Below are 26,355 nucleotides of genomic sequence, written 5' to 3'. Positions count from 1 at the left end.
TAATGAAGGACCACTGTGAGACCAAGGCCAGCCTGGGCTACAGAGTTAAAGTCTGGAGAGAGAGAGAGAGAGAGAGAGAGAGAGAGAGAGAGAGAGAGAGAAAGAGAGAAGGGATCCAGAAAGCAGGTTGTGCCTTCCCCTCCTCACCCCCCCCCCCCCAGGGATGCATCACTGTTAATGGGCCCATCTCTGCAGCCAAGCCCGGAAGGCAGCCTGTGCTCTTGGCTGAGAGCAGGCTGTGCTCGGCTGCTTTGCCAGCCTCGGCTAAGTGTACCCTGATCCCTGCCAGCCGGAGAGAAAAATGGGACATTTGTTTTGCATGAAGTTTAAGAAGGTTGAGGGCTGGGGACAGGCTAAATTAGTCCGAGAGCTGGCTACCAGTCAGGTCCTCTCTGACCCTCCGTTTCCACTTGAGCCTGCTCACCTCTACCTCGGCCCCTCCTCTCCCCTTTATCTTCTTCCATTTCTCAGTCTCTCTTCCTGCTATCCCCCCGCCTCTCCATGATCCCTGCTCACCCCTCTCCCAATCCCAGTCCACACAAGGCTAAAGTCAGTGTGGGTCAGAGGCAGGGCGTAATGCTAGTTCTCAGACTGCTGCCATCGAAACCAGGCCCCGGCCCAGAATACATCTGGACAAGCTAAAATCATGTGCAGGAGGGATACACTGGGGATGTAGGCATGTATGTGTGTTCTAAGTGAGTATATACACGTGTGTGTGGTGTGTGCGTGTGCAGTATGTGGCACCCTATGTAGTTGTATATAGTTTGCTATAGTGCATGTGTGCATATATGTTTGCCCGGTGTATATGATGTGTGTACCTCTGTTGTGGGTTTTGTGGATTATATAATAGTGTGTGGCTTGTGTGCAAACACATGTGCAGGTGGCATGTGTGCGGTAGAGTGGAGTTGCCGGGGCACAGAAGCTTTGAGAAGCTTTTCTATTTTTCTAAAACAGGATCTCATGTTAGCCCAGGCTTCTATGGGGGCAAGGATAACAATCTTGAACTTCTGGTGCTCCTGTACCCCTCAAGCGCTGGGGTTATAGGTGTGTCCCGTGTCCAGTTTATGCAGTTCTGTAAGCCAGCCCAGAACTCCCTATATGCTAGGCAAGAACTCTGCCTGCCGAGCCCTTCTAGAAGGTAGTTTCTAAAAGGTCCAGAACCTAAAAAAAAGTTCTCCTTTCCAGCCTAAAGCTGGTTGTGTAGTTACTCCAGTAGAAAATGGCCACTGAGTCAGAGTTTAGTAGCATCTGGGGGCTTCCTGAAGACTTTTGACTTCCCCCATAGCCAGTCTACCTAGAAAGGGCAAACAGCGGCTCCAGTCATCCTAGGATCCTGGCCTCAAGATCTGCGTAGATATGGAGCAACCCCTGCTTGCTTCTGGGACTGAGAACCCCAATTCTGAGGACAATCGGCCCTGTGACCAGTCACCTAATGACTGGCTTAGCCAGTGACAAGAGCGCATGTGTAGGTCAGTGTCCCCCCCCCCCCCCCATTTCCTGTGTGTCTCCTCTGAATGTCCCAAACACTCCTGTGGCCAACTTACCTAAAGACTTTAATTTTAACAAGGGCAGTGGGGTGGGATAGAGAAAGGAGGAGGGTAAGGAGGAGAGAGGAAAGGAGGGGGAGGGGAAGAGAATACATGAGCTATACTTGTGGAACTTGAGGACTGCTTACCAAAAAGGAGAACCCGGCCCCTCCCCATGAGTAAGGGCACCAAGGCCCTGCTAACCTCACAGCTTAACAGAGGTCAGAGGATGGGAATTCCCTGGGAGGGCAGCATGTGGCCCCTGGGGAAAGTCCCTAAGCAGCCGGAAGCTGTGGGAACAGGAGGAAGCCACTGGGCTGAAGGGGCAGGGACAGGGTGTAGCATTGTCTCTGTTGTGTGTACTGCAACCTGTGCTTTCCTCTTGAAATTCACACCCTGCTGAGATGGCTCAATGGTTAAGAGTACTGGCTGCTCTTCCAGAGGTATTGAGCTCAATTCCCAGAACTCACACAATGGCTCACAGCCATCTATGAAGGGGTCTAATGCCTTCTTCTGGTATGTAGGTGTACATGCAGACAGAATGCTCATACAATTTAAAAGGAATATAATTTTTTAAAAAATATTTATTTTTAAAAAAGGAGCGGAGCTTGATGTTTTGGCTGTGTGTCCTAGGGATGGCTGTTTAACCTCTCTGAACCTAAGTTTCTTCGTATGCAAAATGGGGACAACCAGATCTTCCCAGCTATCATTCTATGGTCACAATCCCCTGGGAAAATGTGCATCTTGCTTAGCTCGGCTCCTGACTTCACTTGATACATGGGAAATAAAAATACTTAGTCCTGGCTAGTCACAACTCTGCTGGCCATCAATAACTCTTAAAAACTAGAAGCTCTTGCAGTCACTCCTAAACTGCAGTAAACTCCTCTTAGAGCCACAGCCCAGAAGTAAAATGGAGGGTTGCTGCCCAGGGTCTTGCCCCTCCCCCATGCTGCAAAAATCAGACCACCATGAGTGGCCTGTAACCCTGAGCTGGCAGCATGCCAGTTGCTGTTCTATGGCGCACAGGCTTTTGTTGGTGCTCTGTGGCCTTCCAAGAGACCAGCACGGGTTGCTGTCACACAAAGCTCATCACCTACAATCTCATGCAGGGTACAAAGTGACTGTCCATGTGTCATCCATAATTTGTGACTCTTGGCCACAGCAGGCAATGCTGGTGTCACTGTGAGGCCAACAGCCTGAGGACCTGCCAACAGTCGAGGAGGACACAGAGCAGGGAGAGGGCCATGCTGAGTAAAGCTGATGACCAGCCAAATGGAAATGCCAGAACTCTGGGGTGTTGGGGGGAATGGCCTGAAAAGAGACACTCTCTCAGTGGCTGCACCACACAGAGCTCTCAAAAGCATCCACCATGGCCCAGGGCACCCAAGAGGTCAGGACTGAGTGGCTGAGTTCTTAGCAAGAGGAAGTTTCTACAGCTTGTCCAAGTGGCCCAAGACCTACATTTTCACAGCGTAAGGACACCGTCCATTCCCTTCCATTATATCACCAACCCCTCTTTACTGGGAAAGTGGGACCCGAGATATCCTCAGGCTGAACCCAACACTGCCCTCTCTTCTCACTCAGTTCAGCCAATACAGGCTGACCATCCCGAGTGTGGTTTCTACTTGGCCAGGATAAGACATAGGGACCAGGATTGGACATAGGGATCAGCCTCTGTGTGTGTTCCCGGTGAGTCCCTCTGCTGTTGGCTCCAGCTGGGATGAGACCAGAGTTTGCAAGTGTACTGAGGAAGGCAGGCCAAACTGCTTCTCTCTCTCTCTCTCTCTCTCTCTCTCTCTCTCTCTCTCTCTCTCTGTCTCTCTCTCTCTGTGTGTGTGTCTCTCTCTCTGTCTCTCTCTCTCTGTCTCTCTCTGTCTCTCTCTCTGTCTGTCTGTCTCTCTCTCTCTCTCTCTCTCTCTTTTCATCCAACTCCAAAATAGTGCCGAGACACTGAGACACACAGCATGCCACAGGGTCACAGTGACAATCTGTTCTCAGACCTCTCAGGTGCTGGAGGCAGCAGCCTGTAGTGGCTGGGTGCCTCTGTTCGATGCTATGATGTGGACATGGGCCCCTCTGCTGGGACAAGTCAGGACAGCCTCTAAGGGGTGGGGCTGGAGCTTAATTTGGGCACAGGGAAGCACCCAGCATGGGAGGGCCCCACATCAGAGCATCCTGGGTAATCTGTGGAACACAGGGATTTACTGAGTGAAGACAGGGCTGTGTGTGAGACATCAAACACCCCTCCCCGAGTCTCACTACCTTTCTGCTCATCTTGTGTCTCTGTTTCAGCTGAAGATAGCATGATCTCCCTACTGCCACTCAAGATAGCATGGCCTCCTATTTCCACAGCAACCGGAGACATGGGGACAGGGAAAAGTGGCCTTGAGGTTGCCAGGGTAGGAAACTCAGCCTGGGATCCCCAATAATTTGGGATCCCACAGCTTGGACAATTCACGAAAGGAAATGTCCCCAAAGGGAGCCTCCTCCCAGGGCCACCAGGTAGGGCTGCTCAGGTCGTGCAGGGCCCAGAGCAGTGTCTCTCAGCCACCATGTGCTCAGGAGACAGATTTATTTGTCTGCATCGCTCATACTTTCTGTCACAACTGTGCGGCTCCAAGGGTGGATCGTCGATGTGTTTGTTATGAACGCGGTGATTTATGGGAGTGAAGGTCTGTCTGTCTAACAAGATGAGTGCACTCCATCCATCACATGAGGATGTGCAGTAAGACTGCACCTGCGTGGGCCTCACCGCTGCCCCCTCTCTCTCTGCAGTTTTTCCTGTTCATCCTGATCATCTTCCTGGTAGAGCTCTCAGCAGCCATCCTGGCCTTCATCTTCAGGGAACACGTATGTACCACTCAGCTTCCCATCCTGCTACATTGGGGGGGGTTACTGAGTGACCCCTGCCAATTCAAAGACACCCTTAGAACTAGCTGTCTCATCCAGTGCCTCGAGCCTAAACATGACCTCAGGGAGGTTTTGGGGTCCAGAGAAACCCAGCCAAGCGAGGTCTCCTCCTATAGGGGTAGTTAATTTCAAAAGGCCTCCAGCAGGGGTGCCTAAGGGTCCTCACTCCTGGAGCACCTGGTATAGGCCCCAGCCTGGTTCTAGAGTCTCCATTTGATCTAGGACAGTGTGATGATGGGAGTCACATGGTCATGTGGTTGGAGACGGCAACCCCAGTCTGGGCATGCTGTGTAGCATGCTAGGCCACCAGCCTCTCCCTGCTTAGCCTACACCACAGGCTGTTCAGTCCAAAGGCTTCAGCCAGCTCCTCACCCTGAGCCTAGTGAGCCTGGTACCACAGATAGAAGGGCTCCAGATCGAGGGACTGAAGGACAATGAAGGAAGCTGTTGAGAACAGTGACTTTGAGGACATAGCGGGCAGCTATGGGTGATTGAAGTCTCCCTCTTTACCCACACCTTGGCTTCCTGTAGGTTGGGCCTCACACCTGCTGATTCTGAAGGATAGAATGGCAATCATCTCCCCTATCCCCAGCACATCCCCATACTCATCTTCTGAGGAGAGCTGCAAGGATGAGCAGGGGTCCCAGTGTCTTCCATCCTGGAGTTAGATGAGGCCCATAAATGCAGATATGCTTGTCTCAGCTCATAATGACACATCAAGGTCCCAAGCCTTGGGAATTAGGTGCCTGCTCAAAATGGACAGCTTAATATCACTCGGAGAAGACAGGCTGGGAGGACTCAGTGCCCTCTCCTCTGTCCCCAGCTCACCCGAGAGTTCTTCACCAAGGAGCTTACCAAGCACTACCAAGGCGATAATGACACGGACGTTTTCTCTGCCACCTGGAATTCGGTCATGATCACAGTGAGTGCCCCTCCCCATGTCATCCTGGGATGGCATGAACACTCAAAGCCACAATGTTGACATGAGAAGGCCTGTCCTCTAGAGCCCTCCTAGTCCCTTGCCTGGGCCAGGCATCAACAATCCATCAAGAATTACTGATCCCACTCTTGGCCTGTGAATCATCATTTGCACAGCTCTCCAAGCTGTTACGGCTAGTGGATCCCAGTCCACGGGCCCTGACTTAGGTCCTCAGTCAGTACCATTGTGAGTGATGTCAGTGATAATCAGTACAGAGGCTAAGGGGATGGGTGAGTCAGTAAAGTGCTTTGCTGTGCAATCAGGAGGAAATGAGTTTGATCCCCACCACCCATGTAAAAAACCAGGCGTGATGATGTATGCCTACAATCCTAACACTGGAGAAGTGGAGACAGGTAGGTTCCTGGGACACCCTGGCCACCTAGCCGAGCCTCGTCTATGAACTTTGGGTCCCAATAAGAGCTCCTGTCTGAAATATAAGATGAACAGATTATTTATGAAGAATAACATCCAAGATTGACTTCTGGCCTCCACGCATATGTACACATGCTCCCACAACACACATTCACACACACACACAGTTGCACATGAACAAATGTACACCATCCAAAGCAAAGATAATAATTAGCATAATATAACATCATGACAACTATATGTGTACTGCCTACCAAGTGCTGGTGAGGTACGGAACATTAGCCATGCCCCTCTTACAGAAAACCCAGAAGCTCAGGGACACAGGTCATCACCACAGTCACATGCAGGGCAGAGGGATCTTGACCCTGGCAGAGGCTGGCATCCCCTCCAGTCCCACACTAGCTCCCACACTGGCTTGGCTCTCTCCTAGTTTGGCTGCTGTGGGGTCAACGGACCTGAAGATTTCAAGCTGGCCTCGGTGTTTCGGCTGCTGACGTTGGACACTGAGGAGGTGCCCAAGGCCTGCTGTCGGAGGGAACCCCAGACTCGAGATGGCGTGGTGCTGAGCAGGGAGGAGTGCCAGCTGGGGAGGAATCCGTTCATAAACAAGCAGGTAGGTTCCCCAGGCGGGGAGACACTCCACACATATGGGCAAAGCTGGGGGAAGCAATGTCTGCCCAGAGGGTCTGATGGTGGTCCGGAGCTTTGTAAACCATTCTGGCTGCGGCACAGGCTACCCTTGCCTCTAAGAACCAGAGAAGTGGGCAGAAGATCACACTGACAGAGGAGATAAGCTGGGTTCAGGCTCGGGTGAGAATGTCCATGGTTTCAGGGTGAGTTTTCCAAACTTTTGATAATAAAAGAGGAGGGGTAGGGCTCCTTAGGCATGCACTGTATTTATGGGGAAGCTCACTCCAGCCAAGAAAGAGCACTCCTTGATCTTAGAGGAGCAGGTTCTCATTGATCTGGCCCCAGACAACCAGGTTCAGAGTTCTTTCTTTTCTTGTAATCTGAGGCCTTCCTCTCAGCCTTTGCCCCAAGGCAAACAGAGGTCTTAGGTTTGTCCCCCCCCCCCCCCCCCGCAACAGGGAGCACAGCCCACTTCACCCTTGGTCCCTTCCTTCCTGCTGGCCAGAGACCACCCCCTCCATCCCTGTCCATAAAGAGAGGCAGGGAGAGATTGGTCGAGGCAGACGGGGAGGAGGGAAGGGATGAGGAGAGCCACACCTGGCCTTCTCCTTTGGTCAGACTTCTGGGAGAATCCAAAATACTGGGGAGCTGACAGGACACAAGAGACAATGCCGAGCTCCCACGGGAGAGGTGGTAGACGTGAGCCAGTGAATAAAAGCGAGCCTTGCCCACAGGGCTGGTTGTGAGAGTGAAGACGCTTGAATGAAGTGATCTGAGTGTGCATGGCCTGGAGCTTAGGGTTCTCGGAGCCCCAAGGGAGGGCATCGCTGGCCTGAGACCCGATTCCATGATCTCAGCTTGACACCAAGAGCTCAGCTCCTGACCTTATACCTTCCCTAGGGCAGGCAGAGCTCGGTTTGTCTGTTTGTCTGTCATACATCCTGCTTTCCGGGAAAGAGACAGAAATGAAGAGGAAGGGCCCTCCATGTCATGGAGAGAGTAGGCCACTGAAGGTTTCCATTGCAGGGATCTATGGGAAGATCGAATAGAATTTGGGAAGGATTAAAGGATGTGGGGACCCTCATGCTTCCATTGCTGACAGGCCTAGGCTGACACCTGCCTAGTGAAAGCCAAGCCTCCGTGCTCCATTACTCCTCTGCTGGAGAAAAGTCCGCCACAGCTCAGGAGTGTGAAGCAGAAGCCTTGCTTCTCCTGATGTCTCTCAAAGGCCCTGGAACCACACACATTTAACCAAGGGAGAGCACATTCTGGTAACTGAGTCACACCCTCTTGAGAAAGTGTTGTACCCCCCAACTTCATCCAGAATGCAGCCACTCAGGACCTTACTAAGGACAGGGAGCCCTGAGGTGGCAGAAGACATGCAAACAAGGAGCCAGACCACTAGACAAGATGCACAGTTACCTCACAGAAAGACCTACTGGGGCTCCACAAGTGGGTGGAGTTGGGAGAGAGCCCCACAACCAGAGTCCTGCCTTTCAAATGCCTCTAGCCAGCCTCAGAGAAGCTTCTCGGGACCCTCAGTCCTGAGCGTTCACCATAAGATACTTCCCCATGAGAATCCTCCTGCTGTCTCCTGCACTGAGGACCACACAGCCAGATTGATTCTCCATCACAGATCCTCCTCAGGCCCAGGGAGACTAACTCCCAGGACTGGTCCTCCCACGCTCATCCCCTCTGAGCCATATTTTCTGTTAAGAGCCTCCACTGGGAGACCATCTTCAGTTGGGTTATCTCCAGAACTGCCTCCTACAAAGCCCAGGACACATTTGTGACTGGCACAAACCACACTTGTAGAGTATAGAGTTCCCTTGGGGATGAACATGGCTGGGTTGGCACTCAGGCTGCTCTGGGGCTGGGAATTCAAGACAGTTCTGCATGAACAGCAGTCCCAAGGAGGGTGAGGTGAATTACTGGCCTTGTAACAGATGTCATGAGTCCAGGCATGTGACAAAGGTGCTTCTCTGCCTTCTGGGTTGGGGGACATTGTGTGTGAGGTTTGGGGAATGTTGAGAGTAAAGTACCTTTGAAATATCTAGGCAGGGGTCCCAGTGGGAGGTGGGGTACTCATCCTGGAGCCTAGGAATGGCATGCTAGTGATGAGAATGTGGGTGTTGTTGCCCAGGACCAGGTGCTCTCTGTCTAGTTAGTTTTGGGGTGACTATGAGCAAGAGCCGAGGTAGGGAACATTCCTCCCTGAACATTGGAGGTGCTATGACAGGCATCTAGACAGTGATGTTCCATTCCCTGTGCCAGATGGAGATGCCTCATTGTGGGCTGATACCCAGGGCATAGTCATTTCCAGGCTCTGATCAAAGGGCTTGGCTACATAAGGACAGGAATTTAAAAACTATAGTTCCCGTCCCCTCCATATAAAGGGAAAGGAATCCTAGGCCCCCTTTTTTAATTTGGGCTTCCCCACTTGCTGTATGTGGCCTCAAGGGAGCCACTTGCCTGCTCCGTCCCAGTTTGTAAGGAGGTAAACCACAGATAAACTACTTCTCAATAGGGGCTGCACAGAGGACCAAATGATGCAGGGCACATAGAACCTAGTAAGACCCTGGAAGAGGATGCAAGTGTAGGTAGTACTTTCCACTCTGCCCACTTATGCCAAGGGCTTTCCTGTCACCAGGGAATTTCCACCAGCCAATCTTCTCCTCAGCTCAGGTCACTTGTGTTAGGCAGAATATGTCTACCCACTCCATAGGGCTCCAGGGACAATGGGGTCTCCCTTGCCCAGTTCCTAGTCAGTCCTCACTTAGAAAACACTGTGACTCCCATGGTCCTTGGTCAGGTCTTACTGTCTGCGTGCTCAGATTTAGCCTCCCCAAGTCCACATAGCCAAAGATACTGGGAGTCTGGGTAGGAAACAGCAAGACCCCAGTCTCATCAGAACCTAAAATCCAACATGTGCCCCACACAGATGGGCACAATTCCTACCCCTGCTCAACCACCAAGCCGTTCACTTAGACATCCTCTAGTTAGGCCCAAAGAACATTCAGGTAGTCATAAAAGAAAAAAATAACTGTTTTCTTAAAAGAATATGTTTCAAATGGCTGAGGTTATATGGCTCAGCCAGTAGACTTATCCAGCATGCACAGAAACTAGGTTCCATCCCAATACCTCATAAGCCAGATAATGCTAGCACTCAGGTGATAATGACAGGTTTGGAAGTTCAAGGACATCCTCAACTACAAGGAGAGCTCAAGGGTAGCCTGGACTACATAAGATCCCATCTCAAAAAAGTGCATATATCTCATTCAGGGCTGGGGTGAGTATGGCTCAGTGGTTTGATCCCCAACACTGACTGGTGTGTGTGTGTGTGTGTGTGTGTGTGTGTGTGTGTGTGTGTGTGTGTGTGTATGATGTATACGTATATGATGTATATTTATATGATGTACATGATATACAGTATACAGTATATGTATGGGACTTGTGCCTGTGGCCTGCATGGGAGTGGGGAACAGTGGACACAAAGTACAACGTGTTTGGGGCCCAATGGGAGAGGTCTTGGCTCATCCTGCTTTATGTCACCCACAGTGCTAGGGAAACGTCAGGCACACGAGTCATATGAAGGGCTGCTCCTGTGGAGCTGGGCTGCCGGTCTCTCAGCAGTCAGGCAGGACAAGAGAGAGACTGGAGGCACTGTGGACCTCTGTGAGCTACTGTCCCACCTGGGGCGGGGCCACCATTTAGCATTCTGATTGAAGAGATGCAGCCCAGCCTGCTCTGCCCTGGGGGTCTGATCTCCACTTCTGAAGAGCACCAGGAGGCCTGGGCATTTAGACCTATTCTAGGTCTGTGGCTGAGTTAGCCGCTGTAAGTTTTCAGCCTGTCTTGGGGACTGGATGTTGCAGAGGGAGGGATGTTGGTGACATTCTGCCAATGACCGGATGCTTCCCCACATCAATATAAAAATACCAGTCTGCAGCTACTGAGCCCCGGGGCCAAATGCCAGGGACTTCAGAGCTGACAATGGTCCTGACTGCAGGCCATACCTCCCTGCTGTGGTTTCATCTCTGGCCTTTCCTTCCCAGGGCTGTTACACAGTGATCCTCAACACCTTTGAAACTTATGTCTACCTGGCTGGAGCCTTTGCCATTGGGATACTGGCTATTGAGGTGAGTGGGGTCCTGGGGGGAAGCCCCAAGTCTGTACACTCAGCCTACTTCCCAGGTCCACAGCTGCTGCCTGCTGCCAAGGTCTGCTGCTAGAGTCATTCTTGTGGCCTGAAGCTACAGAGCTGTGCCTATCCTGCAACCAGGAGAACAGGCAGGCTCAGAGAGACACCCCACCTCACCCAGCTCAAGTGCCAAGAGGCACCCCACCTCACCCAGTCCAAGTGCAGGAAGGCTTCTCTGAGGTCGTGCCTTTGCAAATGTTCAGGGGTCTTTTTAACTTGGCAATGGAGTACCCTTTAGTACCCTTCATCCCAGGGCCCAGCACACAGCTGAGTGGCTGTCAACTTTTGAGTTACCACTCAGCATCTCCTTCTCACTGCCCCTGCCCAGTTCAGGGATGTACTCTGAGGCAATGAAGCTAGCAGCCTAATGCTCAGCCCTCACCTTCTGCTCTTTGGGGACCCTTTCAAGGAAGCTCTGGTCACCTGGCACCCTGGTGTGCCACTGTTCAGTGTCCCCATGTGCCTTGTCTCTCAGGATAACGGTGCTGTGTAAGTCACAGAGGAAGTACAGGAATCATGCAGTCACTAATTTCACATGCATATATTGAGCCCCTGCTGTTTGTGCCAACACTTCTGGAAGTGAACAAAGCCTCCTGGGAGAGCTAAAAGCAACAAGAAACATGCAGATCTTCCTGAGGAGGGGTAGATTTCAAGAATGTGTCCAGTGCACATGGCCTTGCCTCGCTACAGCCATAGATCAGGGTTAGGGGAACAGCAGCCTCTGCAAACCTCACCAGCTTCCTGTGAGCTAGCTGACAGTGCAGGCAGGGGCTTAGAAGCAAGGGCTCTGGGGGACGGTGTGTCTCTGCTCAAGCTAGGTTACCCCACTGAAGCTGTGTGACCTAAATCAGGTTGTAGGGCATCTTCACACCTCACTTCCCGCTGAGTGGAGAGGCTGCTGATAACAGCATTTAGAAACCTACTTTACAAGGTAAGCACTTGGTACATACGCAGGTGCCCAAGAAGGGTTGTGCTTTGCTTAAAGTCGCTGTCGACCCAAGAAAGGCAGACTGTTTCAAGTAGCCCCTCGAATGCACCCAGTCTGACTCCAGATCACCTTCTTCCTTTCTCCACAGCTCTTCCTCATGGTCTTTGCCATGTGCCTCTTCCGGGGCATCCAGTAGGCCTTGGCCTGAAGACACTCAGCCCACCACTGCCCAGAAGCCAGCCCCCTCCCTTCCCTGTCCTCTAGCCCCAGGGGAGGAAGCAAGGCCAGCCCAAATGGCCAGGAGCATAGAGCTGATTTTTTAAAAAACAAAACCAAGACAGACGTGAACTGAAGGGGCCTCATTTAGGCTCTAAGGCAAGGGACATGGGCTCTACAAGGACCTAGGGCTGTCCTGGGACCAGCTGTTCTAGAGACCAAAGGTTCATCAGCCTCAGAGCCCCTTGGCCCTCCCTGCCAGACTAGAGTGTCCCTTGGCCCGGGTCTCCTCTCTTGGCATTTCCAGGATCTGAGCAACCAGGAGGCAGAAACACATCCCGGAGGAGAAGCCAATGAATGCTCAGGCCCCAAGGAGACCGCTTTTCACAACACAAGGACAGACTCTGCAGTGCCATCTGCTGGAGAGTGAAGCTGTCCCTGCTCCTGACTGCTGGCTGAGGGTGGCTGTGTGTGGGCACTGGACCGGAAGGTGGCTCTTTCATTTCCTCATATTTTGGATCAAAGCCTCTCCATGGCCCAGGAAAAGGCAGTGGCCCATTCAGTCACACAGCATGTGCATGACAAGGTCATCTCCAGGCTGCTGTTTCTCCAGCCAGGACTCCGCCCCAATGTAAACTGGCCAGGAACTGCCCGCACCAAGTTCTACAGCTGAGAAAAGTCCATACTGTGTCCACTCTGCCCTGCTTGTACCTCTGTCAGAGATCCAACTGTGATACATCACCTGTCCCCGTGGGTCACACCCCATCCCTATTCTCCCAGGTGGAAGACACCCCCAACATTGTTCATTTCTCTTTCTACCCAGAGCTGAGGCTTGAATGTGTTCTTTAAGGTCCCTGCCAAGAATTCCCCCTTGCATATCTCCACATATGGAGCTCACTACCTCCCAATGCAGCCCCCTGCCTTCAGATGCTCTGATGTCACCATCACCTCAGCAGACAGAAGGGGTTTCCATTCCCCCTCTGTGTACCCCTTCACTCTCCTTCCTAGAGGTTAAGGTCATGCCTCTTGTCTGCGGACTTAACCCCATAGCATCTCCTACCATGACACTTTCTGACCTTTTGCTGTACATGTATTTTGTTATTCTCTCTGAGCTCAGATTACCCAGACTAATAGGTTTACAACCAACACACACACACACACACACACACACACACACACACACAAACTTGAACTGCAGACTAGGTTAGCAATTGCTTGCAAGATGTCCGATCCTGCCAGGACCGTGTTGAATCCATTAGTGTTGTCTGTCGAGATCTCAAGATTGATTAATTATGCCTGCCGAGGGCACAGCAGGGAGGCAGTGGTGGAAGGACTAAGACAACCCAGGCTGACTCAGAACCTAGTAGTACTGGACTCCAACGGTCTAGGAAGGCAAATGGCTCAGCTGTTGATTGGAAGCTCATGGCCAGGCTGAGGACAGAGTCCAACCCCAGCAGCTGCCACCCAGAACTAGCCCAGGCTTCCAGAGACCGGCAGGGCTCGGACAGAGAGGGCTGAGAAGGCGGATATCAAGCCTAGGCAATTCCAGAGTAGATCAGAGACTCTCACCAGAGCTTTCCACACGTATGCTGAAGCCCTCCAAAGTAGCCCAGATTCAACCCAGCTGCAGATCCAGCTCCTCAGATAGCATCCTCATGGGACCCGCCAGAGATAGTCTTCGCCCTCTGAGGTTGCTAGTAGCCAGCTATAAGGCTGTCTGAGGACATCCTGGTGGGGCTTGGTGAGCTGCTCTGTGTACTCCCAGGGGAGGGGAGAGCCCTTACTTTCACCTCTCACCTCAGGCCCAACACCCTCACCTAGGTGTGAAGACCCTCACCCAGTGGTGAGCAGAACAGCCCTTTCCTGTCCCAGAGCCTAAGAGACAACAGCTGTATCTGACAGGCAAGGAGCTAAGACTGGATCTGTGGCTCATGCTCCTCAGTCCCCTGTCCTAAGACCCTGGCATACCAGGGTTCTGAGCCCAGTACTTTTATCCTTGCCCCCAGGAACTCTGTTAACACACACACACACACACACACACACACACACACACACACACACACGCCATATGCTAAAGTCTATTTTGGAATTTGTAGATGTCCCTTGCAGTAGGAAACAGAGCTAATTTATCATTGTATCTCCCAAGTCCCCCCTTTTTATATTCTATATCAAGAGAAATTTTGTAATATAAAGCAAGACACCAAACAGATTGTTTCTCATTGGTTTTTTTTGTTTTGTTTTTTTGTGACTGTTTCTTACAAAAAGAAAAAGGACCAAGGAATAAATAGTGACCATGACAGAGGCGGTCTTTGGGGCCAGGCAGAAGCACGAGGAGGAGCTGGGGTGGGGAAGGGGCAGTCAGGGCACCCTGAACTCAGATTCAGGGTGGAACCCTATCTCCATTGCTGCCACCTTTCAAGCTGATGTCTCCCGGAGGCCACAGACGTCTATACACCAGCCTTGGTCTGGCCTTGACCCCACCCTATCTAAATGTATCACTGCAGTCATACCAGGCTGACCTAGCCACCACCGCCAGGGCAGGCCCTACCACTTCCTGGTGCTGAGGGGAAGCCTGGCAGACGTTTTCTCAGGCTGTGCATGGCTGGCATCTTTCTTTCTGCGACTACCTCCCTTGGGACTCTATCTGCATTCTTAGAGGATTGAAGAGAATAAATCCTTACCACCTCTGAGAACAGTCAACAAATGTCACCTGGTCTACGGCAGCTGGGACTGTACTAAGAGCTGGCAGTGGCTGAGCCTGTGCTCCGAATCAAGTGGTGGGACTGAGGGACTGGCACAAAGTCAGTGACAAGAGGCAGATATACACAGTGGGCCCTTCCTGAACACGCAGGGACTCACCACTCTGCCAGACCTTGGTTACAGAAAAAGCCCTGGCCAGTGGTGAGCATGTCTTCCGCTGAAACTTCCTGAGTCCCTTCCACTAGGCATAGGCCATTGTCATGGGGCACTTGGCAACAGGAACAACTGAGCCCAGGGAGGCTCTGAGCCCAGGTGTGCTAGAGAAAGATTCCTGGAGCATAGGGGGCTACCCCCGTGCAGAAGGGAGAGGCCTCAGGCCAAACCTCTTACTTGTGTGCTTTGCTGCTAAAGGACAGGAAGGTGCTGGGAGTTAGGACCAAGGGGAGGGGCCACACAGGCTGGTGGCGCCAGGGGCGTGTCTTCAGCTCTAGAGGCCCACTAGAGGTTGCTAAGGGATGGGAGGCTCATTTCTGTCTCTTCCTGTTGTTGCATGTGAGGGGCTGTTGGCTTTAACCAGTAGGCCTTGGGGCAGCCTCAGGCGGGGATCTGAAGGAGGCATTGAGCCAGGTGTAGCCATGCAGGCCTTGGAGGCCATGCCAAGGAAATGTCCCCACTTTGCTTCTCCTCAGAATTCCTCATGCACTAGGAGTCTACAGACAGCCAGGTGCCAGGGACTGTCAGGCCTGTGGTATATTGTCTAACCCTGGCTTGTTGAGAAAGGACTCCAGGGCTCTGGGATGCAGCCAGCCAGCCAGAGAATCAGAACATCTCTTACAGCAGGCCAAAGAGAGGGTCAGATGTGCAGGCTGGGGATAGGGAACTTGGCCCAAGGGAAGCAGTCACTCCCCTTGCTAGAAGACCTCAATTGGATTTGGTCTCTAGAAACGTGTGTGTGTGTGTGTGTGTGTGTGTGTGTGTGTGTGTGTGTGTGTGTGTGTGTGTGTGAGAGAGAGAGAGAGAGAGAGAGAGAGAGAGAGAGAGAGAGAGAGAGAGACTCACACACTGGGTTTCTGGCTGGGGAGAAGCTGAGAGCCGCTGCTGGGGCTGATACAATCTCCTAGAAAGGGCTTCCCGGCAGAGGAACTAACCTTGACTCAGCCCAGACCCCAAAACTCTACTCTAGACTGTGCCTGTTTAAGTCTCGAGGCCGAGAAAGACAGGGCAAGGAGTTGTCCCTGTGCCGGGTGAGGGGTGAGGTGCCGAGGCCACAGTCTGGTTTGTCACTCCTAGAATGCTAGGAGATCCAAGCTGACTCCATGGAGTGCCCGGGAGGGAAGGAAGGTGTGTGCACCCTGCCTGCCTGCAGGCCTGCCTGGGACCCAGGGACAGTGAAGTCCCCAGGCGCTCTGGCCCAGGTTCAGGCCCAGGCAGGTCCCAGCCCGCTACACTTTCTTGGGTTTCCGGCCGACTTGGTAATAGTAGTAGATGCTGACAAGAACAAAGAGGAGGCGGCTGGCCAGGAGCAGCAGGGTCCCCAGGGACATGAGGCCGGTCTCAGCAAGTGTGGCAGTGACCACTGTGAAGGAAGTTGGGGGAGCCAAAGGTCAGGGGCAGACACGTGCTTGAGTCTCTCCCATCATGACGCTATGCTGAACACCCTCCACCATCCCTGTGGGGGTGGGGTGGCTGTGGAAGGGCTGGCTGACCTCCAGAAGTTGAACAGGAGCCTAGGCCAGCTGACATTATCCCTAGTCTGCTGCCCCCAAGTGGCAGGTTCCTAGAAGTGCACCACCCTGAGTGTCAGTGGGTGGTGGACTTAGAGGATACACCTATGAGACGAGACGGGACGGCTGGGATGTGGATTCAGGACACCAGTCTATGTTGCAGGAGTACCTAGTGCTCCACCCTCTTCCTCCTGCACCCTGCTAGCCTTCCCACCTTACACCACTCACCCAAGGACTGCACCCCGAAGTAGCAGGCCTCTGTGAGCAGAGTCCAGCGGATGATGACCTTCTCGGCTGTGTAGAGTGCATTCCACATGATCAGAGAGATGCCTGGTGGGATCAAACAGAGGGGCAGCTTGACCCCTAGCCCAGGAGTCAGAACCCACTTTTTTCACAACACCCACTCCTCAGATCAGACGGCCCCTCTTCCAGTCCCCAGCTCTGCAGATCCAGCTTTCCCCCGAGGCAGCTCACATTGCTTCTAAAGCCCTAATCCAACACAGGCAGGGTGCTCATTCCCCCAAGACTTGGTATCTTTATCTACACAATGGAGCGAGGGCCTCCAGCCCCAAGCTAGCTCTGTCCTTGTGAGTCTATGTAGAGAAGTTTGGAAACTTAATTACCTGGGCCTACAATTTAGTGTCCCTTAAGAGAGGAGCCCCTGGAGACAGGAAACTTGTGTCAAAGAAGAACTTACTCTAAGTAATTCTCCTGGGAGAGAGAGAGCAGGGCAAGCCTTGATTTTAGTGGAAGGACAGCTATCATGGCTAATCCCTCAGTGTCTGATCTCTGGACACCAGAGAAGTGGCCAGAGCGTGTTCATTTGATGACAGCCACCACCACTGCCTCACTCACAGCAAGCTTAGGCCCAACAGTCCTAAGACTGGATGAAGAAGCTGCATGTGAAAGGCCCTGTGGTCTTCTGAAACTGAAGAGTGAGCGTCTTTAGTGCGGCTGCCATTGAGACCCCACATATAACACAGAGGAAGCAGGTATGGGAAGAGAGGCTGGATCCCCTGAAGTACCCAGACACAACACGGGCCTTGAATGACAGACATAAATGCCAGACTTTGGTCTGCACACAATGGTGAGCCATATAAGGTTTAGGGAGTGGAATGATGTCACTTGTGTTGAACTATAATTTGGCTTCCTGTCACCTGTTGTGCCCTCAGATTAGAGAAACCAAAAGGACCAATGCCTTGGGGATAAAGATGGAGTGGGAGAGGAAGTCTGGAGGACACTGTGCTGAGAGTCTGCCCCTCTTCTAGACCATGAGACCCGCCCTGGTAGGCAGGACCTGAGCTTCATTCACCTCTGTACTTCATTGCCAGTGAACCAACTACATACGTTCTAACAATGGCCACATGGTGGCAGCACAGCCACGGATGAAGGCGCCCAGGCTACCAGCCTGCTGGAGAAGGAAGGGAGGCTTTCCCAGGATCCCCAGGAGTCCAGGAGTGGCCTTGAGGCCAACTGGGCCTCCCCACTCTCCCACTGTTGGCCCAGCAATACTTACTAAGGAGGGCACCACCGTAGAGGCGGATGGGGGTCTTGCTCGTGACCTCAGCCCCATCAAAAACTGCATCATAGAGCTGGTCAGGGAGGGCAAGGGCCTGTGGGTAGCAGAGGAACACAGGGTCAGCTATGAGCTGAGACAAATGCTAGGGACATAGGACAGCATCTGATGCTGGGGTTCCCAGAGCCCAGCACATGTGTGCTGGTTGCTTTGGGGCACAGCACCAGTAATAATAGGCAGGATGTCCATCCAGGAGCTGACCGAGACTGGGAAGGATGGGCTTCAGAGTGGAGATAGCAACAGATAGGTATGGCATGAAGGAGCATCTCAGGGAAGGCAAAGTGCCACACCCAACCATCCCCCCCACCCCCCAATCTAGGTCTAACTCTGAGGTGCAACTAGCTGACAAGCACAGGACCTACTTGCAGCCTGGGCAGGGACACACAGGACTCACCATGATGGCCACACTGGAGAACAGCATAGCAGAGAGAAACTGCCAGACCCTGGGGGAGGGTCAGAGAGGACAGTTACAGCCACATTCACCCTGACCCCCACCGTCAACCCAGACCCTGGGAGGAGGCACCCCGTGCAGTCCAAACAGCCAGGCTATGGGAGGAGGCATGAACAGTGTGGATGAGATTCAGAGCAAGGCCCAGAAATGGAGGACCTTACACACACCCGGGACACAAAACTCCATCCAAACAAGACCTGCTGCTCACCTGAGCCCCAGAGGCTCCCGCACAGCAAACTTTATCTCGTTGCCCAAAACCTGGCTGATCTGTGAACACACAAGTCAGAGGTATCAGGGAGGACAACCTTCAGCATCCCAGCCACCCACCTTACTCCAGCTCCTGTGTACGCCTGGGGCCCATCAGAGCATCCCTGATTGAGATGGAGGTTTCTCTAATGCAAGCTCAACCTTTCCTGCCTCCCTTGGCAGCCAGACAAGAGAAGCTGAAAAGAGCTGGTTAGGAAACAAAGCCCAGGGTCTGCCCTCCATGGGCTGGAAGCCGGGTTCTGTGTTACTAATATAACCTTAAGGAAGTTACTTAGCCCTTCTGAGTGAGTCTTAGCTTCCTCATCTGTACAGTGGGTCAATAACCACATGGATAACTTGCAGGGATCTAAGACAGTCTACGTCTGTACCCTAAGAAGCACTGAGTTCTTGCCCAAAAACTTGTGCCACTAGCCATATCATTCCTCCAACACTGCAGGGTCCTAGAAGCACAGGGAAGTCGTAGGCTCACGGCTCCTCTTCCTAGCATGGCTCACCTTTGACCGGTGTACTTCTCCATCATCATCCTCCCCGCCCACGCCCAGGATCTTTCTGGTCTTCAGGCGGCTCACAAGATCTGTCTGGCTGTGCTTCTTCATGAGCGGAGGAGGCTGTTTGGCTGCCATGTTTTCTTCTGCTGAGGAACATGGGGAGACACTGGCCTCAGCCATCGTTCCTGCTGGACTTCCAGACCCCAGGTCCCAGTGTAGGGTGAGAAGGATATGGCCAGGCCCTACTTAGGGCCTAAGAGAAGATGGTGCTGCGGCTGCCTCAGTATCCTCTCCTGTAAAATGGGTTGAGGAGGATGCTTCCAGCCTGGCCTCCGTGGACATGACACAGACCAGGTAACTGGGTCAGACAAGGCCTTACAGCCAGCCCTGGAGCAGTATATGGACTTTATGAAAGGCATTGGGACCAAGATGGAGCTCAATGACAAGATCTCTGGGTCATAGAGATAAAGGAGACTTCAGAAAGGTAAGGACCCTGCCCAAGCTCAGAGTGAGCCTCTTAAGTCCTAGGCTACCTGCCCTGATAATCCCCACTGCCTACAAGCTGGCCTGCTGGTCCTTCTACCTCCCAAACAGCCTTCACTACCCAGAACCTAGAGGAGGAGAGGGTTAGTCATGAGGGAAAGAGACATTAAGCCCAGAAAATGAGGTTTTAAGTATTAGCCACACTGCCCAGACCTAAACCACTCCCTGGCACCAAAATCCATAGCCTCTACCCCCTCTACGCCTACATCTGCCACCATCTTCCACAGCCCAGAATCATGCCACCCCATTCCACAGGCCAGTCCTGGGCACGTACTGAGATGGGCAGTGAGCAGATGCTGAGATGTGCACTGGAATCTGAGACGAGGGTACCTCTCCTGTGTTCGGTCCTCACAACCTAGGAGAGAAGACACGGCATGGAGGGGAACAAAGTGAGGCTTTGGCTGACCCCAGTCAGCTCCAGTCTCTGCATCACAAGGTTTTGAAAGATGGGAGCAAATGAAGACCACTCCACACATGAGGAGAGCTCAGTCAGAATGTACAGGGACCCACTCAACATTAGAACAGCATCCGGGTCTCTGCATCCCCACCAACCTGTACACCCAGCCAGTGCCAAGAGTCCTCTGTACCCCACCATCTCATTTTCACCCCAGCACCCCGCCCCTGGCCCCAAGCAAACTCATTTCAAGACAGATCTTAGAAGTTCCTCCTTCCACCTGCTGTTCAGCCCCATGTCCCCATGTCCCTGAGCAAATGTCTTCCAGCCCCAGGGAATGTCCCCAGATCATCCAGATTCCTTTTCAGACCTCCGGAGTCTTGAAATGAAATAGACCATCCCAACAAATACAACAGCAGAAAGGTGCAGCCAGTGTGGGTACAGGGTGCAGTGGCTACATCCAAAGAGGTCCTGGGGGTTTTGTTCAAAATGATAACACCACAAACCCAGTCACCACCGGGGCTGAAGGGCAAGCGAGACCTGGGCCTGACACACAGCCCTGCTCTTCATGTGTGAAATGAATGGCTGTTTTCCTTCCTGTACCTGATGGGGGTGGGGTGCTGCAGACAGGATGGGACAACAAAGGCTGCCCATGCCCCATAGAGAGATACCTCAGCCCCCCTAAGGGGAAGCAGGGATGTCCTTTCAGTCACACTGTTCCAAGTGGGGCCCAAATCCCCAACCCAGACCACCACTTTCTCCTGACCCCAGACAGACTGGACACCACACAAGGGTGCAGAGCTCAGCCTGGCCAACCCTCCTTGAAGGACAGAGATATCAGTCACCTGGTCACATCCTTCCCATGTCCCTTCTGACCCCTCATATTAACCCACACAGAAATGATGGTGCAGATAATTCATGTCACAACCACCACCAGGTCAGGACACAGTGTCTTCACTTGTCCAGACTGCAGTGTGCTATCCCAGGTATACCCTGATCTCCCACTTCCAGCAGTTACAGGTCTCAGCTCTGTCACTCTAGCTTCGTCTAGATTTTTCTCAAATGTAGCAAAAACAGAGTCATAAAGCATCTGAACATTTGCCCGCCCAGCGTCTCCCACTCAGTGGGATGCCTTTCCCAGCTCGACCAGGCCCAGTGCCCCAGCTGTTCATCCCTTTCTACTGTGCATCAATATTCTGTGTGACACTCGTGCCAAACAGGGACATTCGGTTGTTTGTACCTGTGCTTTGTGTGGTTCTGGTGGGACCACACATGTGCAGGCCTCTGAGGTAAACAGCCCAGGGTGGGCCTGCTGAAGGGTGTAGACAAATGGAACACCAGGGCACCACACATGCCTTCCAAGACATACGAGCTCCTCCACACTGCGGGCAACACTTGCTGTGGGCTATTTCTCCTTTAGCTATACTCTTTGGGAGCTCTGGATTCTTATACTTTCTCATGAAGCCAGATGTGACAAGCCACTTGATTCGATCCTGCTGTGCCCCTTGGGCGAGTCACATCACTAATCCGAGCCTCAGTTTCCTTATCTGTGAAACAGGACTTCAGCTCCAACTTTCTAAGACCTTGAGGTAAATATAAATCACAGTACGAAGAGAGGCGCCTGCACAGAAGACAGCCCATCCACTGAGTCCCTCTGTGTGTCAGGCATGGACAGTGAGACACCAGGGCCCTACTGGTGTCACCAGTAGTCAGAGAAAATTATTTCTTTTAGTGTTCTCATCAGGGATATGGAGACAACCACCCACCCACACACCTACACACAACCCCACCCCAAGCTGATCTAAGGAGAATCAAGACCCTGGAAAGAGAGACTTATTCAGAACATGACTGCTGACCCACAGCTGGAAGGACTGCTCAATCTGCTGCCTGGACTCACATCTGGGATCGCTAGTGTTTTAAGTGGCCTGTAAGCCATCTGCTTTCCTCTGTTCCTCAGCCTCCTCTCTCATAGGGGAAAGAAGGGGCTAACTCTCAGAACGCTGAGAAGCAAGTTGTCTACCTCAACTCAGTGGTCAGCGTCCCGCGTTGGACAGTGTCCAGTGAAAATGGCAGTTATTAGACAGGATGCCGCCACCCTCCCGAGTATTTCCTCTACACTGGGTGGTGGCTCTTGACAGGGCCAAGAAAATGATCTTATTCTCCTTTTCCCCACCACACGGGACCAAGACCCCAGACCTCAGCATCCCGTGCAAGGCTGGTTATATCATGTCCCTCTGTGTTGAGCTGGAAGTGTCCCAGCTAGGGGCAGTTTTCTTCTGCTCCGTGACTCATTCACCAACACACACACACACACACACACACACACACACACACGGCCTTTTGGCCTCTCCTCTCTCACTCTTCCCTACCAAAGCTTTTTGCCAAGGGTTTCAGGCACCTCTCCCACTCCATTCCTGGGAAAGCTGGCTACATGCTGGCTTTGAAACTTGGTTCTACCCACTTAGGAGCTGCAGGCTTTAGGAGAGCCAGTAGGGCACCCCCCCCCCCAGCCTCAGTTTCCCTCTGTGAAAAAGGTGAACAGGGATGCAGAAGTGCCAGGGAATGTAGGCTGGTACCCTCCAGCCATTACCCCTGCCCTGGGCGTGGTCTGTCCTCCCTCCCAATGACCCTTCTTTCCTCACCCTGATTCGGAGAATTGAAAAGGCCCCTTCCACTCAGGCCTGCTTGGTCTCCTGCATGCTGTGCTGAGGGCCTCCACATCCCCACTGTGACTGTGGAAGTGGGAGGAGGGGCTAATCATCCACCTTCATGCTCACAACTGTGGAGACGAAATAGGTGCCTGCAAGACCGAGTCCTGCCTCCTTTCCCTGTCAGAGTCCTTGCGAACATCCCCAGCAACCCTCCATCCTTCTAGGAGTGACAGTCACTCTGAGCACTCGTCCAAGTGGGACAGTCCTCCATGCTCTCCACAGGCCAGCTCTACTCTGCCCTCCTCCTCGGAGTTCGGTTGGTCTCCTGTGTTCATCCCTCGACACCTACAACCTACGCCTCCTCACTTCCCATTCCCTAGTTCCAAAGGTTTACCCAAGAGAAGAGCAGAGAGTCTGCTCCTCAGAGCCTCTTTCCTCTCAGCCCAGGCCTCCCCAACTCTGCAGTCTACAGGGACAGCCAGGGAGAGAGAAGAGGCAGGCTGTAGCTCCTACCACACACTGAACAGGCAGGAACTTCAGGCCCATGGGGCAGGATCTGCCCTCAAATACACTCAAACTATCGGTCCAGGGCGGAGAGGGCTGTGTACCAGGCTGACTTCCAACCTGGTCACTCTCTAAGAGGCGGGGCCTTTGTTCCAGTAGTGTCATCTGAAGCTCCAGTATAATGGCTTAGATGATAATACCTTCCTGGGGTGCTGCAGGCTCCAGGGGAGTGGGTATCTAAACACAGGAAAAGGAGGGTTCCTGGGTGTACAAGGCCAGAGGATGAGAAACGACACCCCCTGCCCTTTTTTGGACACAGAGTTTCCCTGAGTAGCCCTGGCTGTCCTGTAGACCAGGCTGGCCTTTAACTCAAGAGATCTGCCTGCCTCTGCCTCCCCAGTGCTGGGTTTAAAAGCACATGCCACTACACCCAGCAGAGGAACACACTCTTAATGATTAGGAAAACTTGGAGTCAAAGTTCAACTCTTTCTCTTCATTACTCTGTGACCTTAGGAAAATTACTTCCAAGTCCTCATCTAAGAAACTAGACTGAGTCTACTCAGCAAGTTTGTGATTGATACACCATAGAGTGCAGCCGAAGAACCAGGCTCCTGGTCTGTGCTACACAAAGGACAGCAAAATGTCCTGTGTTATTAATGAACTCCTAGCCAGACTCAGCCCTGGGCAGCAGACCTGATGAGGCAGGGGCCCACACCTCCCATGCTGATCCTGGAGGACTTCCCCATCCTTCCCAGGAAGCCTGGTTACCATAGAAACCAATGGACTGCAGAGCTGTCCCGACAGGGAGGCTGTGCCCAGGAGGGCTGGCTTAGGAAACCTGCTGGCCTGGGAGGGGGAGGGGAAGAAGGGACCCAGAACACCCACAGCTGCTCCAGTGACTTCCCCTGAGTAACAACCACAACCCCTCAACCAGGGAGCCACTTCCTCCCCAGTGTGGGCACAGGTGCAGCGGCTGCAAATGCCCTCCCGCCAGTGAGGAGAGAGCTAGCTGCCCACACGTCCTGCCTGAGCTGGGGACAGCAGCCAGCTTGTCAGCACATCCAGCCTGGGAACCCCCTGAAGTCCACATTATTGCCTGTGACAGTTGCCATATTTCCATTCCATTTTTCAGACGAGAGCACTAAGGCCCAAGCGATGACTTACTTAGTTAAGAGTCCCTGGCTTTGGGGGTGTGGCTGAGCTGGAATTCAAGTTCACTGTGAGCTGAGCTTACACTGGACTTCCTGAGAGGATCTGGGGGGGGGGGGAGGCTGGGGGAATGGATGTGTGTGCTTGTCTGTGCACAAGTACCTGGAATACCCCTCCCCCAAAGCATAACTGAGCTTCAAACGGTCTTCTAGAGCATCCTCCCCTGAAAATCTTGGTGTGTCCCCAGTCTGAAGCCTCACCCCTATCCCTGTTGGGGTTCTCTTGGGTTCAGGGCCTGTGCTGTGGGCAGGGCTCAGGAGCCAGTGCCACCAATGGGAGCCCATTGTTCTGTTATCGCTCTGTGTAGAATAGCTGGAAATGGGTCTGAACAGGGCTGCATTCAAGTGAGGACAGAGACGGGCAGAGTTCAGAGTTTGTGGGCTCTAGGCCGTGGAGCCTGTATCATCTGAGGCCTCTTCTAGGGAATCCCACTAATCTGGGACAAGATGGAGGGCTAGCAACCTGCTAGGAACCAACTGCTAGGGCCCTGTGGCAAATTGGCCTACATCTTGAGGTTGTCAAAAGTGACAGAGGGTGAAGGTACCACATTCCCACCCTAGGCTTACATTCCCAGACCTGGACTCAGGCAGACCTGCTGCCCTGCAACACATTCCCTGCAAATGGGGGCCACGCCTCACCCACAAAGCCAAGGGTCATGGGACACAGCCAGTAGGACTGTACGGGTCTCTTCAGAGATCTTCCGGCCCAAACAAAGGGGAAATGGAAGAGACGCTACTGTGCTCCGGGCCTGCTGGCAGACGAGCAGAGCCTCAGTCCCTAGAGAATGGAATTATTCTATAGCATGCTGCCTGGGTGGACAGAGCAGTGCTGGTGGGCTGTCACCTCTCCGCCACCCACCTCTCACCAGCTTGATTGTCACTAAGATGCTGTGAAAGGTGCAGATGACAAAGACCATGCTGTGAAAGCCCTTAGTGTGGCATCCCAGTGACAAAGCTATGGAGTCCATGCCAGATTCCTCGAACCTTCAAGATCCTGACTCTGGGATCTGGAGTCACAGAGTTTGCCCTACCACTGGGAGGTCGGGGTGCCCTGAATCACTATACTTCAAGGAGGACAGCTGAGGTCACAGGCATGACGAGCCAGGGCTTGCTATCAGGAGAGTTTTCTGTGTGGGTGGTGAGTGTGGTCTCAAGGGCCCTCCCCAGGTCTGACTAGGCAACCCTGACTGATCCCAGCTATATAAACACATTTATTTGCATTTCAATGAGGCCCTGTCCAGCTTCAACAGGCCCTCCAGCCTCTCCCACTTCCTTGTGGAGATTTTCTCTTCTCATCTTTCCTCTCTGTGTCTTTGGAAGGTGGCTGATTTCCAAAGGGATGGAAGGAAGCCCCTGAGCTCTGATCTGAAGATATATAACATATATCTTCAGAGCTTAGGGGACAAAAAATAAGCAATCGTAGCTATGTGGGAGAGTGTGGGTGGGGCTCAGGTCTGGGAGGCACACCCCTGCGGGGAGGGGGGTTTGGCTTCACCCAGAGGTCTGAGTCTACTGCCCTATGTAAGCCAAGGCCAGCTTCTCAGGCAGCCTCTCAGAAGTCACTGACAAGGCCTTTCCTGTCCTTCTGTCGCAGCATGGAGAATTCCTGTCCTTTTCAACCCTGAGTGGGCCAGCCTCCCTGGGTCCTGGTGACCGAGTCAGTGCCCTCAAGGGCAGCTGGCTCTGTTGTCCATTAGCTTCTAGTTCTCAGGGGGCCAGGGCTCTTCTGTGAATGGGCAGCAGCTCCCCTCCCCAACTATTGTCATTCCTCCCCAGGCCTCTTCCTTGCTGCTCAACAAAACAGAGGGGCAACTAGGGGCTTCCTTGAAGACATGCTTCATGTTACCCAGTGTCTCCAGACTAGACGGTCTGAAGCCCTGCTTTCCCCTGGGCAGGGATCACAGTCCAAGGCTGAGACTTCCCTCCTCATACTGGTGTTCTGGCTGAGTGGTGAACAGGGCAAGCCACTCCTCCAAAGCTCCACACTCACATCCTCTACCCCATACCCTATGAACTTGCATGGCGTTAGAAGAAAGGCCTGCCTCTCTAGGCCTCAAAGTTCCCCATCTGTCAAATGGGCATAATGA

General features: G+C 52.9%; 2 protein-coding genes across 9 annotated transcripts in view; one reads left to right on the top strand and one right to left on the bottom strand.

The window, feature by feature from the left end:
* Tspan18 (tetraspanin 18) overlaps positions 1 to 13,971 on the top strand; it is a 128,855-nt gene extending 114,884 nt beyond the window's left edge. For all 4 annotated transcript variants that reach the window (XM_076929311.1, XM_034495065.2, XM_034495066.2 and 1 more), the window contains 5 exons: positions 4,302 to 4,376; positions 5,260 to 5,358; positions 6,218 to 6,400; positions 10,473 to 10,556; positions 11,695 to 13,971. In XM_076929311.1, coding sequence (XP_076785426.1) covers positions 4,302 to 4,376; positions 5,260 to 5,358; positions 6,218 to 6,400; positions 10,473 to 10,556; positions 11,695 to 11,742 — 489 coding nt within the window. In that variant the 3' untranslated portion in view covers positions 11,743 to 13,971. The remainder of the gene's footprint in view (positions 1 to 4,301; positions 4,377 to 5,259; positions 5,359 to 6,217; positions 6,401 to 10,472; positions 10,557 to 11,694) is intronic.
* Positions 1 to 26,355, bottom strand: part of Tp53i11 (tumor protein p53 inducible protein 11) — a 41,529-nt gene that overhangs the window by 12,311 nt on the left and 2,863 nt on the right. For 2 of the 5 annotated variants that reach the window (XM_034495068.2, XM_076929312.1), the window contains exons 2-8: positions 19,786 to 19,866; positions 18,975 to 19,111; positions 18,422 to 18,480; positions 18,157 to 18,205; positions 17,703 to 17,799; positions 16,415 to 16,516; positions 13,972 to 16,038 (exon numbers count right to left, since the gene is read on the bottom strand). In XM_034495068.2, coding sequence (XP_034350959.1) covers positions 15,905 to 16,038; positions 16,415 to 16,516; positions 17,703 to 17,799; positions 18,157 to 18,205; positions 18,422 to 18,480; positions 18,975 to 19,103 — 570 coding nt within the window. In that variant the 5' untranslated portion in view covers positions 19,104 to 19,111; positions 19,786 to 19,866 and the 3' untranslated portion in view covers positions 13,972 to 15,904. Of the gene's footprint in view, positions 1 to 13,971; positions 16,039 to 16,414; positions 16,517 to 17,702; positions 17,800 to 18,156; positions 18,206 to 18,421; positions 18,481 to 18,974; positions 19,262 to 19,785; positions 19,867 to 26,355 lie in introns of those variants that run through there. The other 3 variants (XM_034495069.2, XM_034495067.2, XM_076929314.1) reach the window with 3 other exon arrangements.

This window comes from Arvicanthis niloticus, chromosome 2 (assembly GCF_011762505.2).
Source record: "Arvicanthis niloticus isolate mArvNil1 chromosome 2, mArvNil1.pat.X, whole genome shotgun sequence".
Classification (NCBI taxonomy): domain Eukaryota; kingdom Metazoa; phylum Chordata; class Mammalia; order Rodentia; family Muridae; genus Arvicanthis; species Arvicanthis niloticus.
This window is presented reverse-complemented; position numbering and strand designations above follow the sequence as displayed.